Source organism: Triturus cristatus, chromosome 2_2 (genome assembly GCF_964204655.1).
Source record: "Triturus cristatus chromosome 2_2, aTriCri1.1, whole genome shotgun sequence".
Lineage (NCBI taxonomy): Eukaryota > Metazoa > Chordata > Amphibia > Caudata > Salamandridae > Triturus > Triturus cristatus.
In genome coordinates, this window is record NC_140582.1 from 313,976,224 (window position 1) to 314,003,130 (window position 26,907).

The window sequence follows — 26,907 nt, forward strand, 5'->3', positions numbered from 1 at the left end:
TCGAGAACTTCTTCGGGAGGCTTCGCGTGTACAAGTTTACCAGTGAGTAGATTCCTGGATCAGATAGCAGTAACGAGTTTTCGCATGAATGCGCCGTTGATAACTAATGCCTGGGCAGTTCTATGTCTTGCAGAAAAGTAATTGAACCGAGTTGTTGGAAAACTATTGGTAAGCTTTGGTAATAACACATAGCACTTAATTGTAGTGTCGCGCTATTTTTCATCTGATACTTATGTCCATGAGGCAACAAGCATTGATTGTGGATGTTCCCATTTACAGGCAGCAATATATCGCCCAAGATGCTTGGTATGTGATTAATCAATATAATTTCTAATAGTTTCTCATATGGCGACGTTTATCTAAATAATTTATTTTTATTGTGTAGGATAGTAGTATTCGGTTATCTGAAGGTTACCAAGGCATTAGTGAAAGTATCATCTCAGATCTTCATGTTCTTTGTGTGAGTAGCTTTACGAAGGGATTTTTCCCATAATGGCTTATTGAATTGGGACGTTTGGACTATGTTTCCACTAAGTGATGTTAGGGCTCCACATTCACACACTAGCTTGTCGGGACGTTTCAATAATGACAACCACTGTGGCATGCCACTAGAGGTGAAATGTTGATCGCGATATAATGAACAATAATCATTATTACAATCAAGATTGGGTTGTTGATTAAGAAAGTACAAATTATGTATTGGTCCACCACTGTACTTATAATTTTGTTTGTAGATATTGTTTGCAGATATGCCTATGACGAAGGGACGATGGTCCCGAAAGGCATTGGGCTCATGTTGATATAATTTCAGGACACGGATTACTTTAATGTTATCTGTTTGTGTTTGACAATTGTTATCTACATATTGTTTCAAATATATGACTCAAAATTAACTTCATGGAGAAGTAAAACTGCTTATGTATTTGTGAAAGTGTATTAAAAGCACTGATAATAATTAGACATTATTGTATAACATTTGTAAAAATGGATGTATATCAGTTCTGATGTAGTGCACACCTTGTCCTATAAACCAGGTGGTTTCTGGCCTCATATACATGTTAGACGGTGTTTGGTAGACACAAGTGAAGGTGTAGCACACAGATCATTCAAAATAATTCAACAAAATTAAAATAATTCCATAAAAAGAAAAGGAGTGCAAGATCTACTTCGCATTGTATGACTGCAAACCTTTGCCATATTTTTAAAAATGTTTTGCATCGAATATCCTCCTCAAACTCTCCTCATAGTGTTAAAAGTGCCCCCTGAATAGTGTTACAGATGTTCAGTTTTATTGTGTTAATGCTTCTAATACGAGCAACTAGCAATACAAGTTTTGATTAGACTGGAACATCCATGTGCATTCAGCTTGTGCAATTTGAATTTCGTTCTATTTCCCAACATGATTCTCCCCAGTTTCTAGCTGCATAACACTTGTGAGCAAATAGCTTGGAGAAGGCCCTTTGCACATGTAAAGAGAAAATATACGAAGAGCACATGGGAAAATAATGTTCGACGTGGAGTTTGCACCTGAAACAGAATTATCATCTAAATTGTAATCTTGGACTAAGGTTGAATAAATCCTGCATGCTCCATTTCTTTTCATGAAGGCAGCCTTACTTGCTGGAAAATCAGTTTATGTTAGCTTTGTAGAAATATTATTGGAGAATTGTTTTGACATTAATAGCTGTGTTAAAGCAGATACATGATTTATACATTTCTTTTACAGTTGGTTTACAGCCATTCTTTTCAATTTCTGCACTGGTACAAAACACTTTATACAATGTGGAATGGCACCATTCCCAATTGAGCAAGCAACAACATCCCTATGTTTTTCATCAAATAAAAATGTATGCAATTTAGGGCTAGATGTACAAAGCATTTTGGGCCGTTTGCGACCGCAAAAATGCTTTTAGGGATATTCACAGCCCAATTAGTGATTCGGTAACTTGTTACCAAATGACAATTTGGGTTTTGCCATTCAGTATTTGGAAGGTGCATGTTGAGGGCGTCCCTTCCGAATACCGAATTAAAATTGTATGTATGAATGTTTTGCAACCGTAATGCGGTCGCAAAACATTCACAATTTACCGCCATTTGAGAAATGGCGGTAACCCATGCGCAAATGGGAAGGAGTTCCCAAGGAACACCTTCCCCTTTGAGAATTGTTGGCAAAATATTTTTGAAGAGCAGGCAGTGGTCCCACAGACCACAATCTACTCTTAAAATATGAAACTTCAAAGTTTCTCTTTTTTTAAAATGCATCCCATTTTCTTTTAAGGAAAATAGACAGCATATAAAAAAAAATGCTTTATTTAAAAGCAATCACAGACATGGTGGTTTGATGACTCCAGCAGGCCACCATCCCTGTGACTGAAGCGAATAGTAGTGGCTCACAAATTGTGACCTACCTCATTAACATTCATTAGGTAGGTCTACTTGTGACCCACTACGAATCGCTAATGAAACTCAAAAGAATTTCATACATTAGAAATAGCGATTTCCTAATTTTGATTTATAAAAAACACACTTAGGAAATTGCTATTCTTAACTTTCGTACATCTAGCCCTTAGTCCCCTTAAACTTAGATAGTCCTGTAAATCATAATTAGTTCGAGAGAAAATATTTGTAAATCGGAACTAGTGGCAGCGCGCTAGTTGTATATATGAAACAAAGTTTACTAAATACATGTATCTAAAGTTATGGCTTGATGTAGACTTTGGCTGGCGGACATCCCGTCCACATGTGTGGGGAGATTTTGATCTTATTTTTCATAATTTTTAGAGCGCTCCAAAAGGGCTGAGGTAGTTTCTCCACCCAAGCAACTGTACACACAATTGGAGGAGGCATTTTAGTGGTGAAATACTCCGGCACAAAAATAAGCAATCTCCTTCATTGTTGGTGGATCTTTCACCAGCAAATGTGGCCACCGGAAATGTACATTGTGGATGTGAAGTATTGAATGACACAACAATAATTACCTTCCCTGCGCTCATTCAGCTACATCTGAAAACAATCAATACCTCATGTTGGATCTTTTTGGCATCCAGGGCACTCCTTCCTTCACTTACCTCATTGGCACTGGCCACCAGCCTCTTCAAACCCCAGGTGTCAGCTGCCCATCGGTTTGCCACTTCTATCTCTGAACAGATGAGGAAATTATCGAAGTATATGTCAGAGGTCATGGACCACAGCTCTAGTCCGATAGCACTGAAAGGGGTCATCTCAAAAGGGTGTAGGTCTTCAAAATAATATGGATTAGGAATGATTCTTGGTTTCCAGATCCCCTAAAAGAAAACATATTAGGGCTGTTATGGCAGATATTTAGACAAAAGTCTTGCTTTCAAAATGGACACTAATAGACTTTAGTCAAATGTCTTTAGACAATAGTGGGATCCCCAAGGATCCATATTTAGGTTGGGGCTTGTATGACGATACAGTTGTTCAGTCCCACCAGACCAATTATTTACCACCAGCAACTGGAGGAGGAGTGGTGAGTTATAGAAACTTATAAAAACGTGAAAAAAGTACACGGGTAGAAATAAAGTAACTGGATTATTCTAGGATTTTGCATTGTGGGTCATTCAGTGCCCCAAAACGAGTAGGGTGGAGCTTCCCCTTTACAATTATTATCAACACAGAAAACCAGAAGCATCGATGACCACATGGGGTTGAGATATGGCACCAGGTTTAAAGCACAGTAAGGAACTGTAACTGCAATACAATTGTACTCTATGGTCAATATTACTTCAAAGACTGGAGATAGCAAGTCCTTGGCAATCAATGGAAGTCCTTGTGTACCTGTTCTTTAACAATAGGGTTTCTCTATTTCTCCATACAATAAGGAATCAAATAGACTGTTGCAAAGTATCCACTGTGCTCCGATACATCTGCCATTTATTCTACTTCATCAGTGGTTATGACTTCAAGGAAGATGGATAATAGGGATTAAGTCCACATTGCTGAAATCTTGGCCAAAACACAAACTTTCACACCAAAATGAATTGCGATTCACAACCCATAAAAGAGAGATTTCTTGTTGGAAAGGCATAAGTGGTCCGAAGACAAAGTTGCTGTGCCAGGTTGTCTGGACCACCCGTGATCTGGGGGTAAGTGTGTGAGGCACAGAGCATAGTTTAGGGAGGACCAGTGTAGTTCAAACTGGTTTGAAAGGTGACAATAGTGGGATCCCCTAGGATCCATATTTAGGTTGGGGCTTGTATGACGATACAGTTGTTCAGTCCCACCAGACCAATTATTTACCACCAGCAACTGGAGGAGGAGTGGTGAGTTATAGTTCTGCTGTCACCTGGAAAGCATTAGTTCTGGAACCGTGGGTCACATACGGAGACGGATCAAATGTTTCCAGAATCAGAAAAATTAGCCCATCAATAGGACATAATCTACGTACCTATGATGAAAGAAACAAACCCTTGTATCCATCTATGGCTGAGGAATAGTGGCTACCCACAAAGTCAGACAGCTCTATAGGCAGTGCAACCACCCCAACAGGTACAGTTCCTTGATGGTTGCATGCGCGCTCAACCTTGATGCAAAAGTCATCATTACTGGCTGAGCCAGCTTGAGTGCATATTGTGGCCTGGGGCACTTCCACTTCCCTTGAATCTTGCTGCATATAAGACTCTTGGGTTCATGTAGAGGTTGATGGATTCAGGGCATACACCAAAAAAGTATATGTCCCTCCACTAATCTTGCGGTTCCTGTGCCCTCGAGCTCATGGGAAACTGAGTTTGTGTAGTGGAGGATTAGAACTGGGAGATGAGATCGAGGCCGGAAGAGACACACACCCGACACATTCCAACTATCAACGAAAATGCATATTTATTTGTTATTTATTTGACATCCTAGATTGGCCAGATGAAAGCCCGAGGCAAAAAGGGTAACTGGGGGCTCCAGAGTGGGAAACACCCCACAAGCACCCAATTGATTCTGTCACCCTGGTGAGTGGAACATTGTGGTTAATGCCCCCTGCATCCTGCCTCACACTCCCCAAGAGCAACAGACCGCTGAGACCACAGACTACTCACAACTCCTGGGGAAACCAAGCCTACCACAGAGGATGCATTTTATGATCCCTATTAGTACATACAGGAGGTAGGCAAAGTTAGAGCTTTATTTAGCCATCACAGGCCTGTAGACCCAAATTACATGCAGGACCTGCACTTATAAGGTGCAGTTCCTGGTTCCCCTTCCTTACTCCAATACCCACCACAATCCCACCCTTCAAGTTAGTCCCCACCCCTTTTTTCTTTTAGTCCCCTCCACTTTTCCATTAAAAACCCTTAATATAATTCTGGGAACCTAACAGGTCTCAGCACATGTATCATCTTCCTTCTTGAGAGAGAGGGGAACCTGAGAGGCAGGGTCTACTGGAAACGTATGTGCAGTCACTGTATCCTTTCATTACAAATGCTTTCGCCTGTTTACAATTTCTTCAGATAATGTCCAATTAGAATTGTTACAGTGTTGTGAAATGTGAATTGTGTGTGTGAAATGAAGAATATGGAACGAGCAGATGTCATCAGGAATAAAGCAATTAGAATGCCTGTGGTTTTGATCAGGGATGTGTTTGAGAGCTGGCAAGAGAGTGGAATGTGATGCTCTTGCTCTCTGATTACATGACTTGACTTCTAGCATTATCCTGCCTCATGTAGTTTCTTCTATATATGACAGTAGTACAGAGGAACGGAAGCTTGACCTCAAATCTATCTGTAGATGTCAGCCTTGCTTTGGTGGCTGTCTGGCAGATACCTAGAGAAAGGTTCAGGTCAACCCACCAAACAATCCGTGAGGGTGCTTGGCCAATGAGGTGAGCTCAAGGTTAAGCTCTTTTGAGCCATGGATGTGATAGGATACAACTTGCATTTCAGCTGCACATTGTCTGTATGAGCCAACACACTTGAAAATATTTGTTTTGCATTGTTTTGTAAGTGCATTTATAGGGTGGTTACTACTCCTAATGATGCGTTACATCGATTTACACCAGGCAACAAGCTGCTCTCGAAACCAAGGTTAGTTGTTAATCCAATGATTATTGGGAATAGTCTCAAGCCCGCGGGGAAAACATTCCATGTATCGATTGAGTTTCATTGTGGTGCATTAAATTAATAGGAATTAAGTGTGATCATGAGTTGGGTGGGGGGATATGTGAGTTCATGTAGATGGTTGGTGCTATTCATAGATGAGATAGAGAAGATTAGGTATTGGTAAATTGCCGGTATGGCTTTCAAAGAAAAAGAGGGGATTTTTGGAAATTTGAAATGAAATTAGGCCAATTTGCAGCAATACAATAATAAAGATTAAGGCAAACATGCATATCCACTAGATGGAACCAACCAGGAAGCAAGAGGAGTCCAAAACCTACCCTTCTTCAGGAAAGCCCCTGTGGCATTCTCAGCTAAGGAAAGACAAGCATAAGGGTGACTCATAGTAGCCAAGAGGCAGATCCCCAGACTCATAGATGACTCAACAAGCATCTTAATCACAATCACTTATCACATGCCTTCTACCCACACCTTTATGCAAGGTTCAATTTATAGGACACTCCTGCATACTTCCACAGTACCACAACCCAAAAGGTCTTATCAGCATTTCACCATGACACACACCATGCACACTGATTCCACATGTACAGGACGAAAAAGACATAGCAGAACTGTCAAGGTTGAGAGAGATTTTCAGCATATTGACCTTCATAAGGGATACACCCTCTACTGTGCTAGAATTCATGACACTACTCATTACAGAAAACATCTAAGGTTCAAGTGCTCTATTTAAAGACCAGTAAATTATTTCTTAAACGTCCTCACGCTGGAAACTGTACCAACAGAACACCTACATCAGTAATTGTCATCCTTCAATTGGCATCCTTCCTGTTTCAGCATCGCACCTCTTCAAAGCTTGTAGAGCAAGAGTTTTCATATCCAAGGTGGCAAAGGAGAGGCGTGTTGCCGCATTGCATCCAGGTCAAGCCATGCATAGTCAGTATATACATTGTGGGCAAAGCTCCTCATCTAGCCTACTGTGTTGAGTATGTATGACTATCAATTTCTATTGCTTAATATAGTCAACGTCTGCACACTTTAAATGTCCTGTTTCCTACAGTAGGTGGTGGATTTGCCTCAGAGGGAATTTTGGAGCATTCCATGAATTCAGTTCTAATGTTTCTCCCTTCTCTTTCCATTCTTCCCAGTTCCCTCTGGGTACCATGTGTAATACTTGTTCCTTCACTAGGTGCCTGTATTCAGGCACAAGGGAGGCACAGGGACATCATTGGCATCCACCATAAGAAACCTAGACAGGATCTCAGTCACTACTTCGGTATCAACCACATAACTGAAATCTCAATCTGCCCTTCCTCCTCCAGAGCACCAGATATCAATAATGGACTCAGTCCCCAAGATCCTCTTGGCTCCATAGCTGTCTACAGAAGGTAACCCAAACTGGCCAGACAAAAGTACTGGTCTATCCAGAATGTCCATATACATGAACTCCAAAAACACTTTTATTGTATGGCAAATGCATGTAAGTTGTGATATCAACTCCATCAATTCTGACCTCTACCACAACTTCTAGACCAAAGGTGATAGAAATAAAAAATGTATAAAAAATGTATCTAAAGCCACATTACCTGCTACATGGTACCCAAAAGGTTTCACTCAGGGGGCGTGTCCAAGATGGCGGCGGTGTAGGTCACAGCCATCAAAGCTCCGCCGGGTGTGAAGTCCAAGAAGAATGTGAGCATCGCAGGAGGCAGTAGCGCACCCTCCACTTGGAAGCCCACGGTGTCCTGTGACCATGGAGCTCGGCGGTCCTGTTGGTGACGGCCCCTGATACTGGACAGCGTGTGCCGAGCAGATGTGGAGCTGCTGAACCGAGGCCTTGTGGGCTGTGGCCTGGTGACGCGACGTGCCTGCAGCTGCGCTGGAGTCACGAACCGGAGGTGATCGGTGGTCGTCCCCCACCCCTGGCATCAAACAGTGAAGGAGCCTGCAGTCTGGAGTGCAGGGGCGGCGAGGTCGGCTGACCTGGTACACTTTAGACCTCGGACTTGGGGCTGGGGCGGGCCTTGGCTCCCCCGGCCCTTTAACGTACCTTGGGAGGGGTTTGCGGCCTGCTCCTCGTCAGGGGCTGAGGAGTTGGAGCGAGGCCAGCAACGGCGCCCCCCACCGTTGATTTGGACACCCTGGACAGCTGGTGGGAGGTTGCGGATCCCCGGGCCGCCTGGAGACCTGGGGGGGCTAGCCATCGGGGGGTCACACGCTGCACAGTGGGGCCCCCTCGAGATCTGGGTGGTCTGGCTAAGGGGAGCTTTCCGCGAGGGTTGCTGTGGCCGGGGTCCCTGACTGGGACCCATGGGCCTCCCTGACTGGGACCCATGGGCCTCCCATCGGCAAAGGGGTAGCCCACAGGAGACGAGGGTGAGTGACGGAGTGCCTACTGTGGCCTAGAGGAGGAAGGCCGGCCCGTCCTCCCGAAACTGAGAGCGGCCCTTGCTATTGACTGGGCTGTCCCGCCGGTGCTGGCAGGGTGCGGGCGATCACCAGATTTGCCACTGGAGGACTGGGGGCCCCCCCTTCATCGCTGACAGCAAATCTCCGCTCAGATGTGTGTTGGTCCTGTTGTGGATCTGGAAGTGCCTAGGGGATGACCCTTGCGTGGGCTGTGGCTGCAAAGGAGGTGAATGCTGGAGAGCTAAGCTGCGGCTACAGTTGGCAGAGCGCCTTGTGGGGGCGAAGGCTTGCGGCAGCTGCCTTCTGCGGTCCAGGCTGAGGAGGATCAGGCCGCCCCCAAGAGACTTGTACGTTTACTGTTTTATGCGCGGGGTGCAGCCCTGTGGGTGCCCTTACCAAGCCTGTGGAGTTGTGAGTACGAGCTCTGAAGAAGTGACGCATTGTAAGACAGCAGAGGACGGGCCTAGTGCTGTAATGTTCGACAGCCCTGAGAATCTACACTTCTGGCTGTGGCTTCTGCAGGAGGAGCTCCTCATAGGGGTTAAGGGCCTGCATCGTTGGCCTTCTGCAGTCTGTGGAAGAGAGACAGGCACGGCCCGGGAATTTTGTTTGCTGCTCCTGGCTTTGGGTGTGGCCTGTGTGCTTTCCCGCAGATCCAGAGGAGACGTGAGCAGGATTCCTGTAGCAGAAGAAGGGCCAGTGCTGCAGGGACCGCCGGCCCTGAGGTTGATACTACTGTCAATTGGGCGGCCATGTCGACCCACTGGGCCGCTAAAAAGGACATGTCAGTAAAGGATATGTTCACCAAGTCCTCTACAAAAAAAGCAGAAGTGGCCCAGGAATTGTGTGATCCGGAGATGATGGAAGATGCATCCAGGGGCGGCGTACCCGGGGGAGATGATTCCCCTATCACTAAATCATTCCTTGAGCGGCTCTTTGAGTCCCTCCATGGAGATTTTGCTGTGCTTAAACAGGAAATAGCCACTGCTATTAAAGGGATCCATCATGATGTCGAGGAGCTGGACCAGAGGGTGACCTCCCTGGAGCAGAACCACGATGCCAGGGAGGTGGAGGTGGAGAGTCATTCCCAGGAACTCCTGCAGCTGCGTGACCAGGACAGCTCCCTTTGTTCTTCAGACGTAGAGGTGGCTAATGCCTTCTGAGATTTTTATCAGGCCGAGCAGCTCCGCGACTTGGACAGTGTAGCATACCTGGACCCGGTGCCTCCACCGGTGATGACCGAGTCCACCTTTGAAGCGTTAAAAAAGGACATAAGTATACAGGATGTCCTTCCAGCCATTCAGAAACTAAAACCCAACAAAGCCCCTGGCCCGGATGGGTATGGGGCAGAGCTCTATAAACTCTTTGGGGTACATATAGCTCCTACCTTGGCACGACTGTACAATTCACTGAGGGAAGGGGAGCTTCTGCCAGAGTCGATGCTCCAAGCCACTATTATAGTGATCCTGAAACCAGGAAAAGATCCTAAGGACTGTGGTTCTTAGCGCCCAATCTCCCTATTGAACGTTGATGCCAAAACCTTCACCAGCATCCTGGTGCGCAGGATGGCCCCTTATGTGCAGGGACTGGTGGACTCTGACCAGGCTGGCTTTGTCCAGGAAAGAAGCAGTAGCGACTACACTAAAAGATTGTGTCATCTACTGGACAAATTCAACGTATGCAGGCCCAAGCCCTAGTGTTGCCCATAGATACTGAGAAAGCTTTGATCGAGTGCACTGGCCTTACCTACACCGAGTGTTGGAGAGAATCAGATTTAGACCCAGGCTGGATCTAAGCGAATGTCAAAGTCAACGGTGTCAGGTCATCTGCTTTCCCCATCGGGAGAGGGACTAGACAGGGCTGCCCGCTGTTGCCACTACGTTTTGCGTTCTACATGGAGCCTCTCGCTGAAAGAATTCGAGTTAACCGCCTCATCTCTGGGGTTGGAATGGGAGGCAGGGAGCATAAGATAATGTTATATGCTGATGATGTGCTTCCTACACTCACAAATTACGATATCTCACTGGGATGCAGTTTCCATAGAGTTGGATGAGTTCCAAGCAGCCTCCGGCTTTAAGATCAATCCTCAGAAGTCCCTGCTCCTAGGCCTATACATCCCAGACACAGAGCACTCTCGGCTGCAGGGCAAATACTCCTACCACTGTGCGAAGACGGCATACAGTATCTCGGACTATGCATACACTCCACTACTACAGCCACTGCTGCCTATAAATATGGGGCCCTCCTAGCAACTGCCAGACACGATCTCGCCAAATGGAAGACGCACAAACGTTCATGGCTGGGCCGCCAGCATCAAGATGACACTTTTGCCTAAGCTGTTTTACACCATGCAAACACTGCCCCTTCAGCACCCCTCCCCCCCCCCCTCGGGTCCTAGATAGGATACAATCCCTCCTGTGGGGCTTCATTTGGGAAGGCAAGCGAGTGCGTAAATCCAAGGCCCGGGCCTATCTCGCCCTGGCAGACGGTGGACTGGGCTTTTCAAACTTGCAGTGTTATTATGAGGCGGCACGATTTCGCTATATAGTGGAATGGTCCCACCAGCTCACTGAAAAGCACTGGTGTTTCATTGACCACGCCATTGCAGCCACGCACACCTGGAAAATACCCTGGCTGCTGAAAGCTCACAGACCCATGGTCGTGTATGTTTCCCCAGTCATGCGGGCCACAGTGGGGGTGTGGGATAAGGTACAGTTACGACACGGGCTCTGCACTCCAATATCGCCACAAACCCTCTTGATTGGTAACCCAGACTTCCCACCGGCACTCACTGGAGCAGCCTTTGAGACCTGGCAGGAAGCCAACTGTAAGCGTATAGGCGACATGTTTTAGACGCTGATGGGCTTATGGCTTTCCACACTTTGCAATCCCATTACTAATTACCGTGTTCGACACAGTGGCAATGTCTCATGGTGGCGCATTGGGTTTTTCAGCCTTGGGTCCGCCCGCATGCTAGCAGGCCTCTGACGGCCTTCGAAAAATGGATCCTAACTAGAACCTTGGACGGCAGTCTACTTTCAGACATATACGCCTTCTTAGTAAAACTGACCCGCCCCTTAGTTTCACCGGGCCACCTCCACTCCAAGAGAGAATGCGAGTGTACTTTTATTGATAAGGAATGGAATGTCATACTCGACAGAGCGCGCTCTTCAGCATTGATCACCACTAGCAAAAAGATGCTCCTCAAGATCGCCCACTACTGGTACCACACGCCTGACAGAGGTGCGGCGTGGAACAGGTCCAGTGATGGGAGATGCTGGTGCCATCGTGATCACCAGAGCACACTCACGCATATACTCGGGCATACTCTGGCATTGTCCTAGGCTGGAACCCTTCTGGTCCCAAGTTTTGGAATCAATCAACACTATATTCCAAACTGACATACCCAAATTCCCAAGCTATGTACTCTTAGGTCTTCCCAATCCCCTTACATACCCGCTACATTCGCATAGAGGTAGAGCGATCACCTTACTACTGGGTGCAGAGAAACAACTCTTGCTTGTGAGGTGGGAAGCAGATATGGTGCAAGACACACCTGGATCGGCTACACAAGGTCTGGGATACACTGGGCTATAGCCACGCAGCAACAGCCTCGCTTCAATAAAATGTGGCACCCCTGCATACAATACTTGTCAGATGAATTTTGGGAGCTGTCCTGCCCTCAATACTTGAAAATTCTGCACTTAACAGATCAGAAACCAGAGGTGGACACACGATGCACTAGAGGAAATGGGAAACCATAATGTAGACTACACTCCAGTGACTGGCCCCCCTTCTCTTCATCATTTTTTCTCCCGTCTTGGGCCTGATCTTTCACTCCTTCAGTTCCTTTCATTGTTCTTAAAAGTCACTCAATGTACGCTGCAAGAGCCTTCGCCACGGGCCTATGAATGTAGGTGGTCCCTAATGTACGTAATGTGTCAAATAATATTAATAAAAAGATGTTGATTCAAAAAGTTTCACTGAGAACAAACATGCAGTCAGATGGTAAAAGAAGCTGTGGCTTGATGAAAGCTGCCAGAGAACCTCACAGTCATGAGGAGCCTCCACACATCTGGGATGATACTCATTACTGAAACGAAGATTAAACACTACACCACAATCATCATGGGATCATATAAAGTAATTAGATAATTCTCAAAAGCAACCAAGTGCTACCAGTATCCTATCACTGATCTGCCAACCATGTATTCAAAGTTAAAAGGCATTAGCATTAGCACATTCTTCAAAGAGAAGACTGACACATTTAGGCAGCACATAGTCATCATAGCCCTTTCTTTAAAAGGGCCATCTTCGATCAGACTGAAGTAGATCCACGTCAATCCCTTCTCCACAGTGGACCTCTCATGCCTTCTAAACTCACTGCAATTGTACATCCTATAAGATGGAAACTATCCCAGGACTAAACGTAAAGACCAGGTCGAGCAACACCTTCAATCACTCCAGAACATCAATAACACATTCCGCATCCAAATTGTCTTCGCCAGCTCCAAGTGTGAAAAAATAAAGCTGCTCCTGAAAAAAACGAAATGTATGAATCAACCTCACCACCTATTGACCAGTCATACATGAAATTCATATGTAAAATTATCAATAAATGTAGTTGTCACTTAATTCCATGGAAAAATCAAGAACCACAGCGTCCTCTAAAACTATCCATGTAGATCTCCAAATCAAAGCCAGTGGCACCCAGGTCTCCTCAGCCTGCAGGACCTGTGTGCAGCCTTAGACATCATCTAACATTAAACCACACTCAACACACTCTCCTGATCAATTGAAATCAATAATAGTATCATCCTTCAGTAGATAACATCCCATCTAAACCAGGGCCGGCTCTAGGGCGGTGCGACCGGTGCCACCGCACCGGGTGGTGACTTCGTGTGGGGGTGCCTGCTTGCTAGTTTACATTGTTTTTTAAAGCATCCGCTGCTGCGTTCCTGGCCTCCAGCAATTTTCAGTAAACAATAAAAATGTCAAGTGAACTCCGGTGATTAAAGGTCTTAATGGAGAGAGACGTAGTTTTGACTAGTGGAATTTTGACTGGTGGAAGTTTTGATTCATCTTAAGGTAGTGCAGAAGGTTAATATGCCTGATGCAAATAATGTGTACTATGCAAATAACAAAGTGAGTATAGCATAAATCGTTAAGTGGGTTACTGCTTTCAACAGAGACTTCCTTTTGTTACTTGCCGTTTATAAGTTAAACTCCTAACAGTGAGCTATTAACTGACATCAAAGAACTGAAATGCAGCCTTCAAGTATATATTAGAGCGTATTGATTTTTTCCCCAGACTTTCATTATCCTAATGTTGCACAAAGGGTTCATTTGGGTAGAAATCAATTCTAATTTTTAAAGAGAACCCCCAACCATGGTGTTACGTTTTAAATTCAGAGTTTGGGCTTCTCCAGACCAAGCCCCCTAAACTATACTGCCTACCGGTATGGATGACAGATAAATCCTACCCCTTGTAGTCCTCTGTCTTATGTTACGTTTTCTATACATTGATTTACACACATATGATTGATTGTCACTGTAATGTGTGTGCAATGTAAAGTGTGCTGAAACCCTTCATTTTTATGAGTGACCCCATAAACTAATTAAATGCATTTGAGAGAGCGTGGTTATGGAGACTGTTAAAGAGTGGTAGTGCAGGAATCCGTTGCGGAGGTGGTCACTGGAGGGATGCCAAAACTCATTGTTGCACTGGGCGCCACCAGTGCTAAACCCGGGCTAGATCTAAACAACAGATCAAAGCTCATACAGTTGAACACCTCCAGATCGGACCATAAGTGTGTGATTTAGGCCACATACATAGTATCAGGTCTGGAAGTTCCCCAAAAGAATCAATACTATATTCAGAAATCTTCATCTTCTACCTAGAATTCTTGGCTGACAACAATATCAACATTCATCAGCTTGCAGACAAAGGCCACCTCTTCCTAATACTCTCAATAAGAAATTACATTGCCTGGCTCAAAGACTGCCTCACCACAATACAGGCCTAAATGTTTAAGTCATTACTGAAGCTCAAACTGAAGACAGAGTTTTTGCTAATTACTCGCGACAACCAACAGCAGTGTGGACAACCACAAGAGGTCAACCATGGCAAATTCCTAGGATCCACATCAATGCCACTCTGAACTTTAGAACACACATCTCAATAACACACAGACTGCCTGGCATGAACTCAATACGCAAAGCAAGGTGAAGGTTTTTCCCCATGAAGTAGACTTAAGAACAGCCTTCGCCCTCTCTCACATCAATATAGACAACTCTCTACACATTGGAATCCCAGAATCACATCTAACCAGTCTCAAGACTGTTCTCCAAACACTAGAAAGATTAAACCCAACAGATCAATTACTTTGTTTTACAGATACTATAGCTGTAGCACATAATCCTTAAAAAACTGCATTTCCTTCAATCAACAAATGAAACTGAGGCACTTGGTTCACCCATAACACTGTTCAAAATATACATGGTGTCCCTGAACTTCCAATCCTCTAGATACCTGGCGATCAGCCAAATTAAAATAATTAGCACTCTGCCGCGCTCCAAACAAGGTTTTTGGAGGCAGACCCCTCAACATTCAGGCTTCAACACTATGGAATGACATTTCTGTTTGAGTGATAATGAAAGAGGACTTACAAGGGTCTGAAGTCAGCTGAAGATCCATCTTTTCTGGCAGACCTAGAAGTGGGAAACTCAAAGACACCTAATCCTGCTACTATCTAAATTCACATAATGCAACACACAACAGGCCAGCCAAAATCCTAAGACTGACCACTAGCACCCACCAAGCAGTGGGATGGATCTCATGAAACTCAATGAAACTCACTTCACCAAGACCTCATCAAGAACGCAGTAATGCTGATATGGTTTAATGGCAGATTAAGAAAGGACACCCTCCCACTCTACCTGCCAAACTACTTGCCTAACTCAATTATCTTCACTCCTACATGACAGATTAAGAGTTGATAAAACTTAACTTTGTCTAGAATTTACTATGTATGTATTCAGAATTGTGCCATAACTCATAACCTTGGTCCCACAGAAAGGTCTGATCAGATTGTCTGTCACACGCACAGCTTTGAAATTAATAACCAAAATATGGATTTTCTAGAGATGAGAGTCTACTTAATTATAGATACCATGTTATAGGTATAAATTGTGTTCACAATGATTATCAATCCAATAAAGAACCGCAAAGGCACTGATAAATTTAGAAATCATGGCAAGAATGAGTTAGTGCTCTGAGATCCTACTCCTAGCAGACAAAACAGCTGAAATTCAGTGGCACTGGAGCCCAGGATTGTGCGGGGTCCTCTTTAAATGTGGAAGTATAAGCCATATGGGAGGACATATTTCCTACTTGCATTAGGGCCTACGGCCTCCATGATACCTATGCTGAGCATTCTGTGCGATCTTTAGAGCAAACTCCTTTATGGAATTTTAAGACACTTCTTGCTATTTACTAGGGACTCTTGAATGTAAAATGTGCTTTTAATTTAGAAAAAAGGAGAAAGCAATTTATAAAAATAGAGTTAATGGTCAGGCCTGGCAATTGTGAAATTATTTGAAGCTCAAGAATCTGTTGAGGATTAAGTACTAGAAGGTTTTTATTGGTTTTTTTCTTCCAAGAAATGTTTTTTGAGATATTTTCATACAAACAACAATAATATCAAACAGAGGCAACATTGAGCTGCTGGGGTGGGCAGTTACATGGAAAATAAGTAAGTACACAGCATGCATTGGTAATGATATGTGGGTTCTATAGGAGCAAAAGAGAAGTACAAGCCCAAACTCAGCCTCCAAACACAATATAGAAAAAGGTCCCTCTATCTTCTTTCTCTGCTTTTGCTATCTTTAATTTCTTAACCTCTCTTCCATTTTTTTTTAATGGTTTAACTACAATTCCTAGAAGAATGTGTACAAAACACTTGAATACTAAGCAGGAAGGGTACTTACTTTAAAATGACTAACAATAGAACCCTTTAACAGAGTTAGCACTACGTAAGGGCCAGTGTGGTACCTGGTAGTTAGGATTCTCTATCAAGGGAGGTGCCCATTGTCCTTTATAATCGGGATTGGCGACAGTAGGAGGTGTCCACTCTCCACAACCAGGAACAGATTCACACTTTGGATTAGGCACAAGTGCAGGCTCCCACTTCCCGTCCACTTCCTCCTCCCTGTAAATCAGATAGGAAAACATAGCACAGGTAAAAAAAAATCTTTCATCATCCATATTCATTTTCTCTTCTTTTCAAACCTATTACACAAGCAACATGAATGAAAAGGGTTAAACTGACACAAGTTTTATAGGAATGTGAAACTACTGTTTGAAAATGCTGGATTATGTCAAATTCTCACAGAAGGAATTAAAAATAACATGACTCTTTTGGGTAAGCTACATGAATTCATTTTGGGCTGGATGTACAAAGGACCGGTCACAAGCAGGTGAAGTTTATGCACGATGGTGCGAGGCAACCAAATCCTTTTTTGGCACAGCAAAGTATGTACTGATAGGTCACACCCCAAGGCCTCCATTTGAAAGAATTTGCAGACATTCTGCCTCATGTATATTAATAGAGGCAGGATTTGTTCTGTGAATCCTATGGAATGGCACCAAATGCACCTATGGAGGCCTGCAAGGAACAGCAGACCCTCATCACTGTAATCACATTTGCCTAATGTCAAAAGAGCAGCCTCGGTCCTTTGAAGGAACAAGAGCTTGAATATTGTAATAAATTGCGAGTCATAAATCTATTTGCAACTCGTAATCTTCATTTAGTAGATTGCACATGGTGATTTTGTGATCACAAAGCCAGCAATTTTGTACAAGTGCAAAATCCTGTGTACATCAGGGGGCAGATTTACAAGCCCCCTGCGCCACCAGTACATCACTTTTTATGAGGTACGGTTGGCGTGTTTCTCTGCCCCATATTTACAAGGACAGGAAAAGCCACCCTGCGTGACTTTTTCATGTCCTTGTAAATATGGCCCCTTTGCACGCAGCACTTTGCATGAAAGGAGCCTTCCATGGGTGTTGCTGTCGGTGTTCCCATGCAACACCCATGGAACAAGACACATTTTCAGATTTACGAGGAATCGTAAACCTGGAAATGCGTGTGAATGCTACACCTCCCCAGGGAAGGCGTAAGGGAGGCGCAACGAGGAGAAATGTTTTCATTTCTCCTTGTTTTTTTCCTCTTTCCCAATGCGTGCTGCATTCTACAGCACACATTGAAAGAGTAAAATGCCTTTAGTGATTGTTTTGGTGCAGGAAGGTGCCCCTTCCTACACAGAAACAATATCCCCATGATGCAGGCATCCTTGCACCATGGTGCAAGGGTGCCTGCGCCAGTGCATGGCAGCTGTTTGTGCACCAGCACAGGGGAGAGCACAGGAATGCAACATATTATTGTAAACATGTTGCATTCCTGTGCTTTGGAAGTGCTGCAGTGTGGCACAGTCAAAGGGCTTGCGTTGCCGCGCTGCGGCACTTCCTCGTAAATCTGCCCCCAGGTCTTTTATTTCTGCTTCAATCCTTCTCATGGTCATAATCTGTATGGTTATAGAAAGCAAGACGAGAACAGCTCAAAAGAGTTGTGCAATACATTGGATACTTGGATTTGTGTTTTTTACTTAATCACTTCATTTAGCACAACATTGGCCCCACTTACCTCAACAACCTCAAACTTCCACAAACCCTACCAAACACCTCCGCTAAGCCAGACTACTACTCGCACACACATCCTGAATCGCAGAACCAGATCTGGTGGTCAAGCCTTTTCCTACAGCGTTCTTTAAGCTTGGAACGACCTATCCCTGCACATCAGAGTTGTCTACTCAGTTCTTGAATTCCACAAGAAACTGAAGACCTGGCTCTTCACCTGACCCTGGCTCGACCATACAGCTCCTGCTTCAGCGCCTGGAAACCCTCCCGGGTGAGTTGCACGCTATGGATATAAACATAACATAACATGACATATTACCAACGTGCCAATGCTTTATCTTGTAATGCAGCCAGTAACTGGTGCACCAGCTAATCAAAATACTTATGCAATATGCTTAGGGCAAAATTTCTTTCCTCTATTCCCTAATACTAAAGCAGTAAATGTCTCCTTAATTTTGTCCTGGTGCCAACATCTAAATTTCCTTCTGCTTTGACCCAAGAGATCGAATTTTGAGGCCTAAAGTTGCACCCGAGTCTGCCGGACATAGGAGTGTCGTCTATGCCCAGATTGGTATGCCAGCAGCAGGTGTTTATTACTAGCTCCAAGAGAACTTGAAAGGGCCAAAGTGGCCCCATCTGACCCGTGGACCGAGGAGTACCTGCAAGGACACCCCCGACAAGTGCCTAGCACCTTGAGCATACTTAAGCATCCTCCATCTCATGCATTCCCTGCATCAGGACCACTCCATTAAAATCTATAATGGTGGTAGAGTTAAGATCAAAACTGTACTGAAGAACCCTCTGGTGACCAGGTAACTGTCCAGATACTCCTTAGTGGTCTCCCTGACCTCCCCCTGCTAGATTTGGTCACCCTACTCGGGCCATAGTAGCCAAACACATCTCTTTCAAACTTTTCAAAAGTTTCCAAAGTTTTTGGTCACTATGCTTGTTTGTGGATGTGACTTAAAGCACTGAGATTTACGTTTAATTAAAAATAAATATCTTCAAAAGCCTCCAGTGTATTTTCCTCATCTTGGGCTCTGAAATTCATAAATATATCATTTATTTCCATAAATTGGTGTCAGTTTTCTTTCATGTTGTGTGACTTGCTTATTTCGGTGTTTGGTACTTCTATATGCTTTACATTAGTTGCTTTGTTTAAGCCTTGCTGCTCGAAGGGACAGCTTCCCAGGATAAAGGCTTTTCAAATGAGCCTGACTGTGCCCAAGAGAGTTTTGCAAGTGTATTACACGGTAAGGTTGCACAACCATACCATATATTACACCCATATCCTCTCACTCAGGGATAGGTGGACACACTCATTCAGCCTGCCATTTACCCTAACTATGGGTTAGTCAAGTTTCATGATCTGGTCGGAGGGAGGTCACACACTTGCAGAAGGTTGGTTACAAAACAAACAGTCATTGTAATCTAAACGAGGTCATTCGCATATGTATATCATTACAAAGATCAGTGATGTCGTTGTTTGGTGTGCAGGGTATGTACCCTACAAAAATCAATATTTCCTAGGGCTGATGGTAGACTATCCCATGAATCTGTGAGAACTAGCAGATTTTAATCCGAATCCACTTATTATTGGTAGTGGACACTTATCTACAATTCCACATGCCATGGAAATATGAAGTAAGCAGGTGTGTGGGATGGAGAAGGTCGTTGGCGGAAGTGGAGCACTCATACAGACTTCAAACATATACACAGTGTTGTATTATGCCATACAGGCTAACATATACTGTTGTAGAAATAGTATGTTCTACACATAAGGGAAATTACCCCCCCCCACCCCAATACTATAGGATTTCATTTTATTGTTATCGCTCTTTTACTATGGTATCACAATTCCTGTTTGCAAAGTTGCTTAATAAAAATTCAGAGAAATGTGACTAATAATGGCTAAAAATGTGCTTACTTACTTCGTCAAAGAGTGTGTTGGCATTGCTCATTTACTTCCCCTATATGAGACCAGACATCCTCGGATACCTGGTCAAGGCGCCGGGAGAATAAAAAGAGACAGATATGTTTGCGGCGTCTGACGTATGTGAGGCATCATCCTGGACGCACAGGGCTCATGTGAACGCTTGTGCCTGATGCTATTCCATACTGCTCACTCAGGGATCTCTCTCTGTTTCACTGAGAGTTTTATGAACCAGCACCAGGCACAAAAAATGGCTACAGTGGGCTGGGCTTGGGGGTAGTGAAGGGCGAGCACCGCAGTGACATGCAGGGGAGTTGTACCAGCAGCGATCTCATGATCTATGCTGTTTCATCTGGGCCACACACCTTTATGGGCCTAAACATTTACTGGGGGACTCCCAGTCTTTGATGCATCAACCAATTGTGTACACCTCGATTATGCTACAGTCATTTACTCTCACATTCAGGAGAATTGACAGCTTCTAGTTATGAACAGCTACAGGTACTTACCAGGGAAGCTCAGTAGGTGTCTTACCCAAATGGGATACTGGTAGAAAAACCAATATCCCTCATACATATCACACAGACTAAAAGAAGTACCAATTTGTGGGCACCTTCTGCCCAGCAACTCACTTACTGAAATGTAGAACAGTCATGGGTGGGAGGGTTCAGGATTTGATTCTCCTTGTTACTCAGCATTTCTTGTGGATCATACATTTATTAAAGCAGGAGCAGAGCAGCACAGTTGGAAGCCAAGCTGTGCTTAATTTGTGCCTGTATTAGATGGTGGTTGGCAACAGCACTTATTCCTGAGCTCCAGAATTTCTCCTTGTCAGAGTACTAGTGTTCAGCTCACTGTATGTATTGCTCTGCTGGGTTTTTTCTCATTTTACTCTTTCCAACTCCACATATGGAAATAGATACTTTTCCTCTCCACCCCCTGAAAACGTCCAGGGGAAAGGACAACGGAAGCCTGCACGGCACCTCCATCATCCTGGGCTGCTTTCAGGCAAGGTTCCAGGATCAAACTTTTGACTTCACTATCCAGTGCCGAGTTTTTTTTTCTGTCTGAGCAGGAAAGGGGATGTCTAGGGCAATGTGCAGCACAAAGTCTGCACTAACCAAAGAGTGTGAAGGGACTTCTAGGATCTGCTGCTGGACTGATTCCCACAATTCCATGCACATGTTATCTGCTTGTGGCACAGGAGTTCATGTGAGGGTCAGCAGCAGCCTTAAGCGTCATTCTGCTCCTACCTCTCATAGTGGGAGAGAGGCATCCCATTCTGAGAGCTGCACGTAGATCTGCTGCCAATAACTCCTGGATTAGGGCTGCTGAATTTTGAAGTAGGCGTCAGCAATCTTACTGTCAAAAAGGGGCAGGACAGAGTGTGCCCGGCAGCCAGACTGATCATAGACTGGTAAACTATAACTTCTGCTCTAGGAGAGAGAGGAATTGTGAGGGTCGTTGTCTTGCACAGTGTCCAGATCTCAAGATGAATTAGTATGACTTAAGCGTAAGAGTGTGGTATCTGAGCAGAAAATTGTAACTGTACTTTGATAATAGCTGTAACAAGCAACTGTAGCATCCAAATTTGGGTCTGGTGTCTGAGCTGAACTGTGTTCCTGCGATTTTTTTTTTTTAAAATATTTGTATTGGTATTTTGCATATATATCAACACAATTTCCATTTGCACTTCTCATATCAACCTACATAGACCTTGCCTCCAATCTTCGGAGACAGCATACTTCAAGTATTGCAAACTCATATCCGTAGAGCTTCCTCTAAAGCGCTTACCAATCATTTTCTGCTTATACCTTTGCATCAACAGTGAATAGCAATAACATTTAAAAAATCCGCCCTCCCCCTCCCTAAGGTAGTGTTGTTTCGTACTTATGAAAAACCTGTCCTGCTTTTTATATTGATATTTGTATAGATTGCTTTCTTTATTTGGAGGTCATCTGATAATTTCCTCCTTGTCTATCTCTTCCTGTTCCGACTGGATCTACTCCACCTCCCCCTCAGGTGTTTCCCCTTCATTTTGTATATCAGTTATCATGAGGTACCAGGCCTGTGCATCTTCTTATAGTTTATCGTCCAGTGTAACTTTCTTCTTGCGGACTAATTCCGCTGTTGCCACTCATGCAAGTCTTTCACCCATCCCTCGATTGTGGGGGGAGTCCGGACTCAGCTACTTAATTGGTATTCTTCTCTTTGCCAGTCCCAATGAGACAAACTTTCTGCTGAGCTTTTTGGTTTTTCGTGTGGGGAGAAGTCCCAGTACCATAAATGTTATAGTGGTTGTTATTCTCCATCCAGTAGTGATTTGTAACTTGTCTATTACCTTCCCCCAGTATTGTGGCAGCGTGGGACAGTCCCATATCATATGTATAAACTGAGCATCCGGGTGTCTGCATCTAGGACAGTGGTCTGCACGCTCCGGGTATATTTTGTGTATTAATTGTGGGGTTAGATATGCCTGATGTATTATATTGCATGGTATTAGTTTGAACCTTGCATTAGAGCTTATTTGTTTGACCCCTTCGTGTACTTTCCTCCATTCCTGCTCGGTTAAGGGTTCATCCATTACTCTGTCCCATCTTGTGTGTATTGGAAGGGGACTGTTCGGGAGATCACCCCGTAATGCTTAATATATATGCGAAACCAATCTACGGCCTCCCATTATGCTAGTTATCTCCCACTTTTATTGCCTCTGTACCATACATATCACACCATGGCTTTCTCAAAGACCCCATCCCCCTCACTGTCAAATCTTCTACTCAGTTTTCCCCAGTCCCTTTCAACTCATCCATTCCATGACCTAAAAACGTAATACAACAAGTGAAAGACACATGATACTACAACTTTGTACCAGGAGATAAAAAAGAATATTTCAGAAGCATAGTATGTGCTACTGAGTTAGCACATTGATTGCTAATATTTTAAAATCATGCATTAAACACATTTTCATAATGTTCTACATGTTTACTAATTCATAAGCTGAACACACGGATATCTTTGTTACTGTAAGCAATTGTGCTTTGTTGGATTTTCTGTATTTGAAATGTATTGTCAATATTACATATTTTGGCCAGACTCTAGGGTCTTTACATTATTTCTAATGGATTAGCAGTAGGAACTAATTTATCATAGGTCTCTGGTGCTGAACATTTTTGAAAGATTTAATGTGAGGTGTGTTTTTATTGTCTACCCCCGGATAAGACTGTAAGCATACCCATGTGTGCTAAGGAAGAACAGTTTAAAATAGGGATGCAAACAACAACATGGAAAGAAGCAGATACTGAACACTCCACTGGGACTGTTTACTTTTCATTGAATTAAAATAAAGGTTTCAGCTGTGAGTTAAAAGGAACCAGTGTTGTATGCTCCATACAAAGTCAACACTAAACATGGATGTTCTTTCACTGCAGAGGTTGCTGCAATTTATGAGCTATACTCAGTCAAGGACTGGATGCTAAGTAGGTCTTTAGAGTCCCCTTCTTTCTTTTACAAGAAAAAGCAACTCTTCCCAGCAGCCGTGGACAGCATACACAAAAGCGGTCAAATGTCTCCTTAAGAAAGTGCCAGTAAGGAGGAAAAACACAAAGGGTCAAAAGACCCCCTGAGTGATCTTGTGGCTCTTTTAATTGGAGATGAAAATAAATACTGGCGAGATCAGCTAAGCACCAAACTCCGCCTGACATCAAGGATGAGAAAAGACCCAGGCATAATATGCAAAAGTAGAATGAAGTAGAAGTTCCAACTGCTAAAAGCTACAAGAACAGCAGCAAAAGGCAAAGAATGCAAACAAATATCAGGGAACTAATGCATTTTGATGTGCCTTCCTCATGTGATTACCTTTTTATACATGCTTCGAACAGGAGTTGAAATCACAGGGACATACTCACTAGATGGTGGATCCAGAACCTTGGATTCATGCACCAGGTAGTTCACCAAGTTGGAATGGCCCTTTATAAGGTCTGTCCACATCCCTTTTCTGGATTTTATTGTGTTTGTTTGGTAAACGAAGAAGACCAAGTTTGACATCCTCCATGTCACTCTGAATAGTTCAATCCCACTGCTGTGTTGTGCTTCAAGCAGCTCAGATAGCACCCTTCAAGGTACCACAGATTTCATCAGAGAGACAGGCGGGGAAGGGAGTATGTGGTGTCTCTCAAGAGAAGCTCAGGAGCAAGTAGAGACATTGCATAAAGATCCCCCGAAAAAATACAGAGTCACCATTTATAGACATGGCCAGGGCTGTAGCGTTTGGAAGAGAAGACAGTGGCATAGCAGGACATGTAGACTGCTGACCATTGCAGGGGTGGGACTTCTCAGTATGATGGTCAATTTTGGGTTAGCAGTGGCAGAGCATACATAAGCCCAGTGGAAACTCAGCCCTGTGCCTTCTTGTGGCTGCACTGGCATTCGGCTGTCATTAGTTCTTTCATCTGGCTTACAGCCTTCACGGTTGACTTGTTTTCCTTTACCAGTTCCCTGTCGGTCTGTCCTTAGTTCCTAGTGGAGTCTGGTATCTGTTGTATTTCCCTTTTTGTTGGTCTTTCTTGTTGTTGCTTCTTCTGTGCAAAATACCTGTTCTGTAGCATCCAGGGATCAACACCGGTATCAACAGGGCAACTTGCATCACCAAACAGGGAAAGCTCAATACCTACTTTCTAACCACATTTCTTGCACAAATATCTGCCTTCTTCTAATACTCTGTTACTTGTACACCTTTTCAGATAACCACCCCGTGGTCATCCTCTGAAGCTAACAGCTTACCTCTCCAAAAGCCGGCACCAATCTGTTCTGGGCTTTAGCATTGCCATCCGACTACTGCAAGAGCTCCTGTTTTAGTCAACCCCTTACCTGTTTTCCCCTACTTCATCTATTATGGTGTGTGAGTTATTAAGACCTCTGGAGAGATTTCTGAAGGCTGGGAGTTGCAGTAAGCTTTACACAGCTGCCCGAACAATTCTTGTACCAAGTGCAAAACACCTTTCTCTACTGAATAATGAAGTCTCTATAAAGCTCTTGGTACTGCTCTAGGTAAAGATCTTGGTAAAGGTGCAACAATTTTTCCGGCTTAACCAATGTCACATCCTGCATAGGAAGTCTCTGTGATGACAAGAGGAAAGTAGATTTGTTTTTAGAAATACTTTTATGAATGCTCTATAAAGGAAATAATTCAATTTGTTTAAGTCACAAGAGTAGAATGTTTTTAAGGAGTGTGCACAGTTGAAAATTAAATTCAACATTGTTATTTATTTAGGTAAATGTAGGAAGTGTCTGAAAGAGATTCATTTTCATGTGCACACACAAGTTAAATATTATCCATGAAAAATCTATTCACAGCTATGGTTTACTTGAATAGAATGACTACAAACCATACTAAATCTTCAATTTTAAAACAAAACGAAACAGACAGGTCGCTGTCAAGCCTGCAACAGGAATATGTACATTTATCTTCAGTAGTGGAATTTAGGACTGGAACTGAAATTCTGTATATTGGAAATTAGCTCTTTATTTACTTATGCATCTTACACTTAGTATGCAATTCATTTACAACAGCAATTATTTTAGCGAAGATGATTATTTATATGCATTTTTGTAGGCTGATGCTTAAACACATTGTAACATATTATAATCCCATTTTATTTTTATTAAACGTTGCATATTAATTTGCAGTTACACTACTTATGTTTCATATTGTATGTATGGTTTAGTTGCATTTCAACACTGCTTCCAAAAGTGTATATATTTAGTAGTAATTGAGTGTAGAGTCAGTATGCTAGAGACTTATGAAGTTATATTATGTTCTTGTTTTACATGCACTCACGTGAAGAAAAAAAACTGGCTTCAATTTTTGCTGCCCAACACTGAGGATTACATTGATAGTGCTTACATCGCTACATTTACGTTAATACTTATGATTTACATATGTTGTCTTCCATCTTTCACTATGCAATGGTGTGTAATAGTCAATGACTGTTCTACTGGAGTACATTAGCAAATCACCAAGCAATAAGTTATTACTGTCAGTGCAATACATTTGATACAAAACGTAAAATGTGAGAAACAAAAAAAAAAGCTTTCATTGGACCTTCCTTTTTTTGCGTTGTGCTCTCATGATCAGCTAGCGACATCATTGTCTAGTTGTTGTGAATGAATAGGCTCACAACAGGCAAGAACAATCACCAGACACGTCAGCCACTCATGCGGCAGGGCACAGCTCTCTTGTGTTCACGCTTAGTACCCCTCTGTTCAGCACATCCCTGCCCGCCTTCATACACTCTCACAAAGGCGCCCAATACGGCAGCCCGTTTATTCACTATTGGTTGCTCACGCAAGCCTCGTTTTTCTTCACCCCTCAAATTGGCCTCCTCTGCAACCATTCATTCTCTACCTCTCTTTTCCACTTGCAGTGAGGTGGACCTCCAGGAGAATTCCAGTGCAAGGCAATGGCTCATTTGGCTAGGACAAGCGCGAGGTCTAGAAATCTACTGATCACTGTTGCTTTCTTCGAGTTGGGGTGGAGGCTCAGTAAACACACTTCCATTCTCAGGGGGTCTATTTGTTCAAGGGAGCGTTCCAACTCTCCTACCACAGAAGCCAACAACGTATGCTACCTGGGCAGGGCCTGGTCAAATGAAGGAAGTTGGCATCAATCAATTACACTGCAGGCGTTTTTTATAATTTGTCTCGTGTATCTTGTTCAATTGATGGGGTGTGAGTTAAGTCATGTGGAGATAATTGAACTCAGTGTATCAGAATCTAGTGTTTCTAGAAACTGGATGGGTACGTACCAG

At 43.6% G+C, this 26,907-nt stretch overlaps 1 protein-coding gene across 2 annotated transcripts in view; it reads right to left on the reverse strand.

Annotated features, from left to right (window-relative positions):
- The window catches only part of CLGN (calmegin), a 313,514-nt gene that overhangs the window by 122,722 nt on the left and 163,885 nt on the right, over positions 1 to 26,907 (reverse strand). For both annotated transcript variants that reach the window (XM_085643230.1, XM_085643231.1), the window contains 2 exons: positions 16,525 to 16,681; positions 3,069 to 3,284 (listed from right to left, as the gene is read on the reverse strand). In XM_085643230.1, coding sequence (XP_085499356.1) covers positions 3,069 to 3,284; positions 16,525 to 16,681 — 373 coding nt within the window. The remainder of the gene's footprint in view (positions 1 to 3,068; positions 3,285 to 16,524; positions 16,682 to 26,907) is intronic.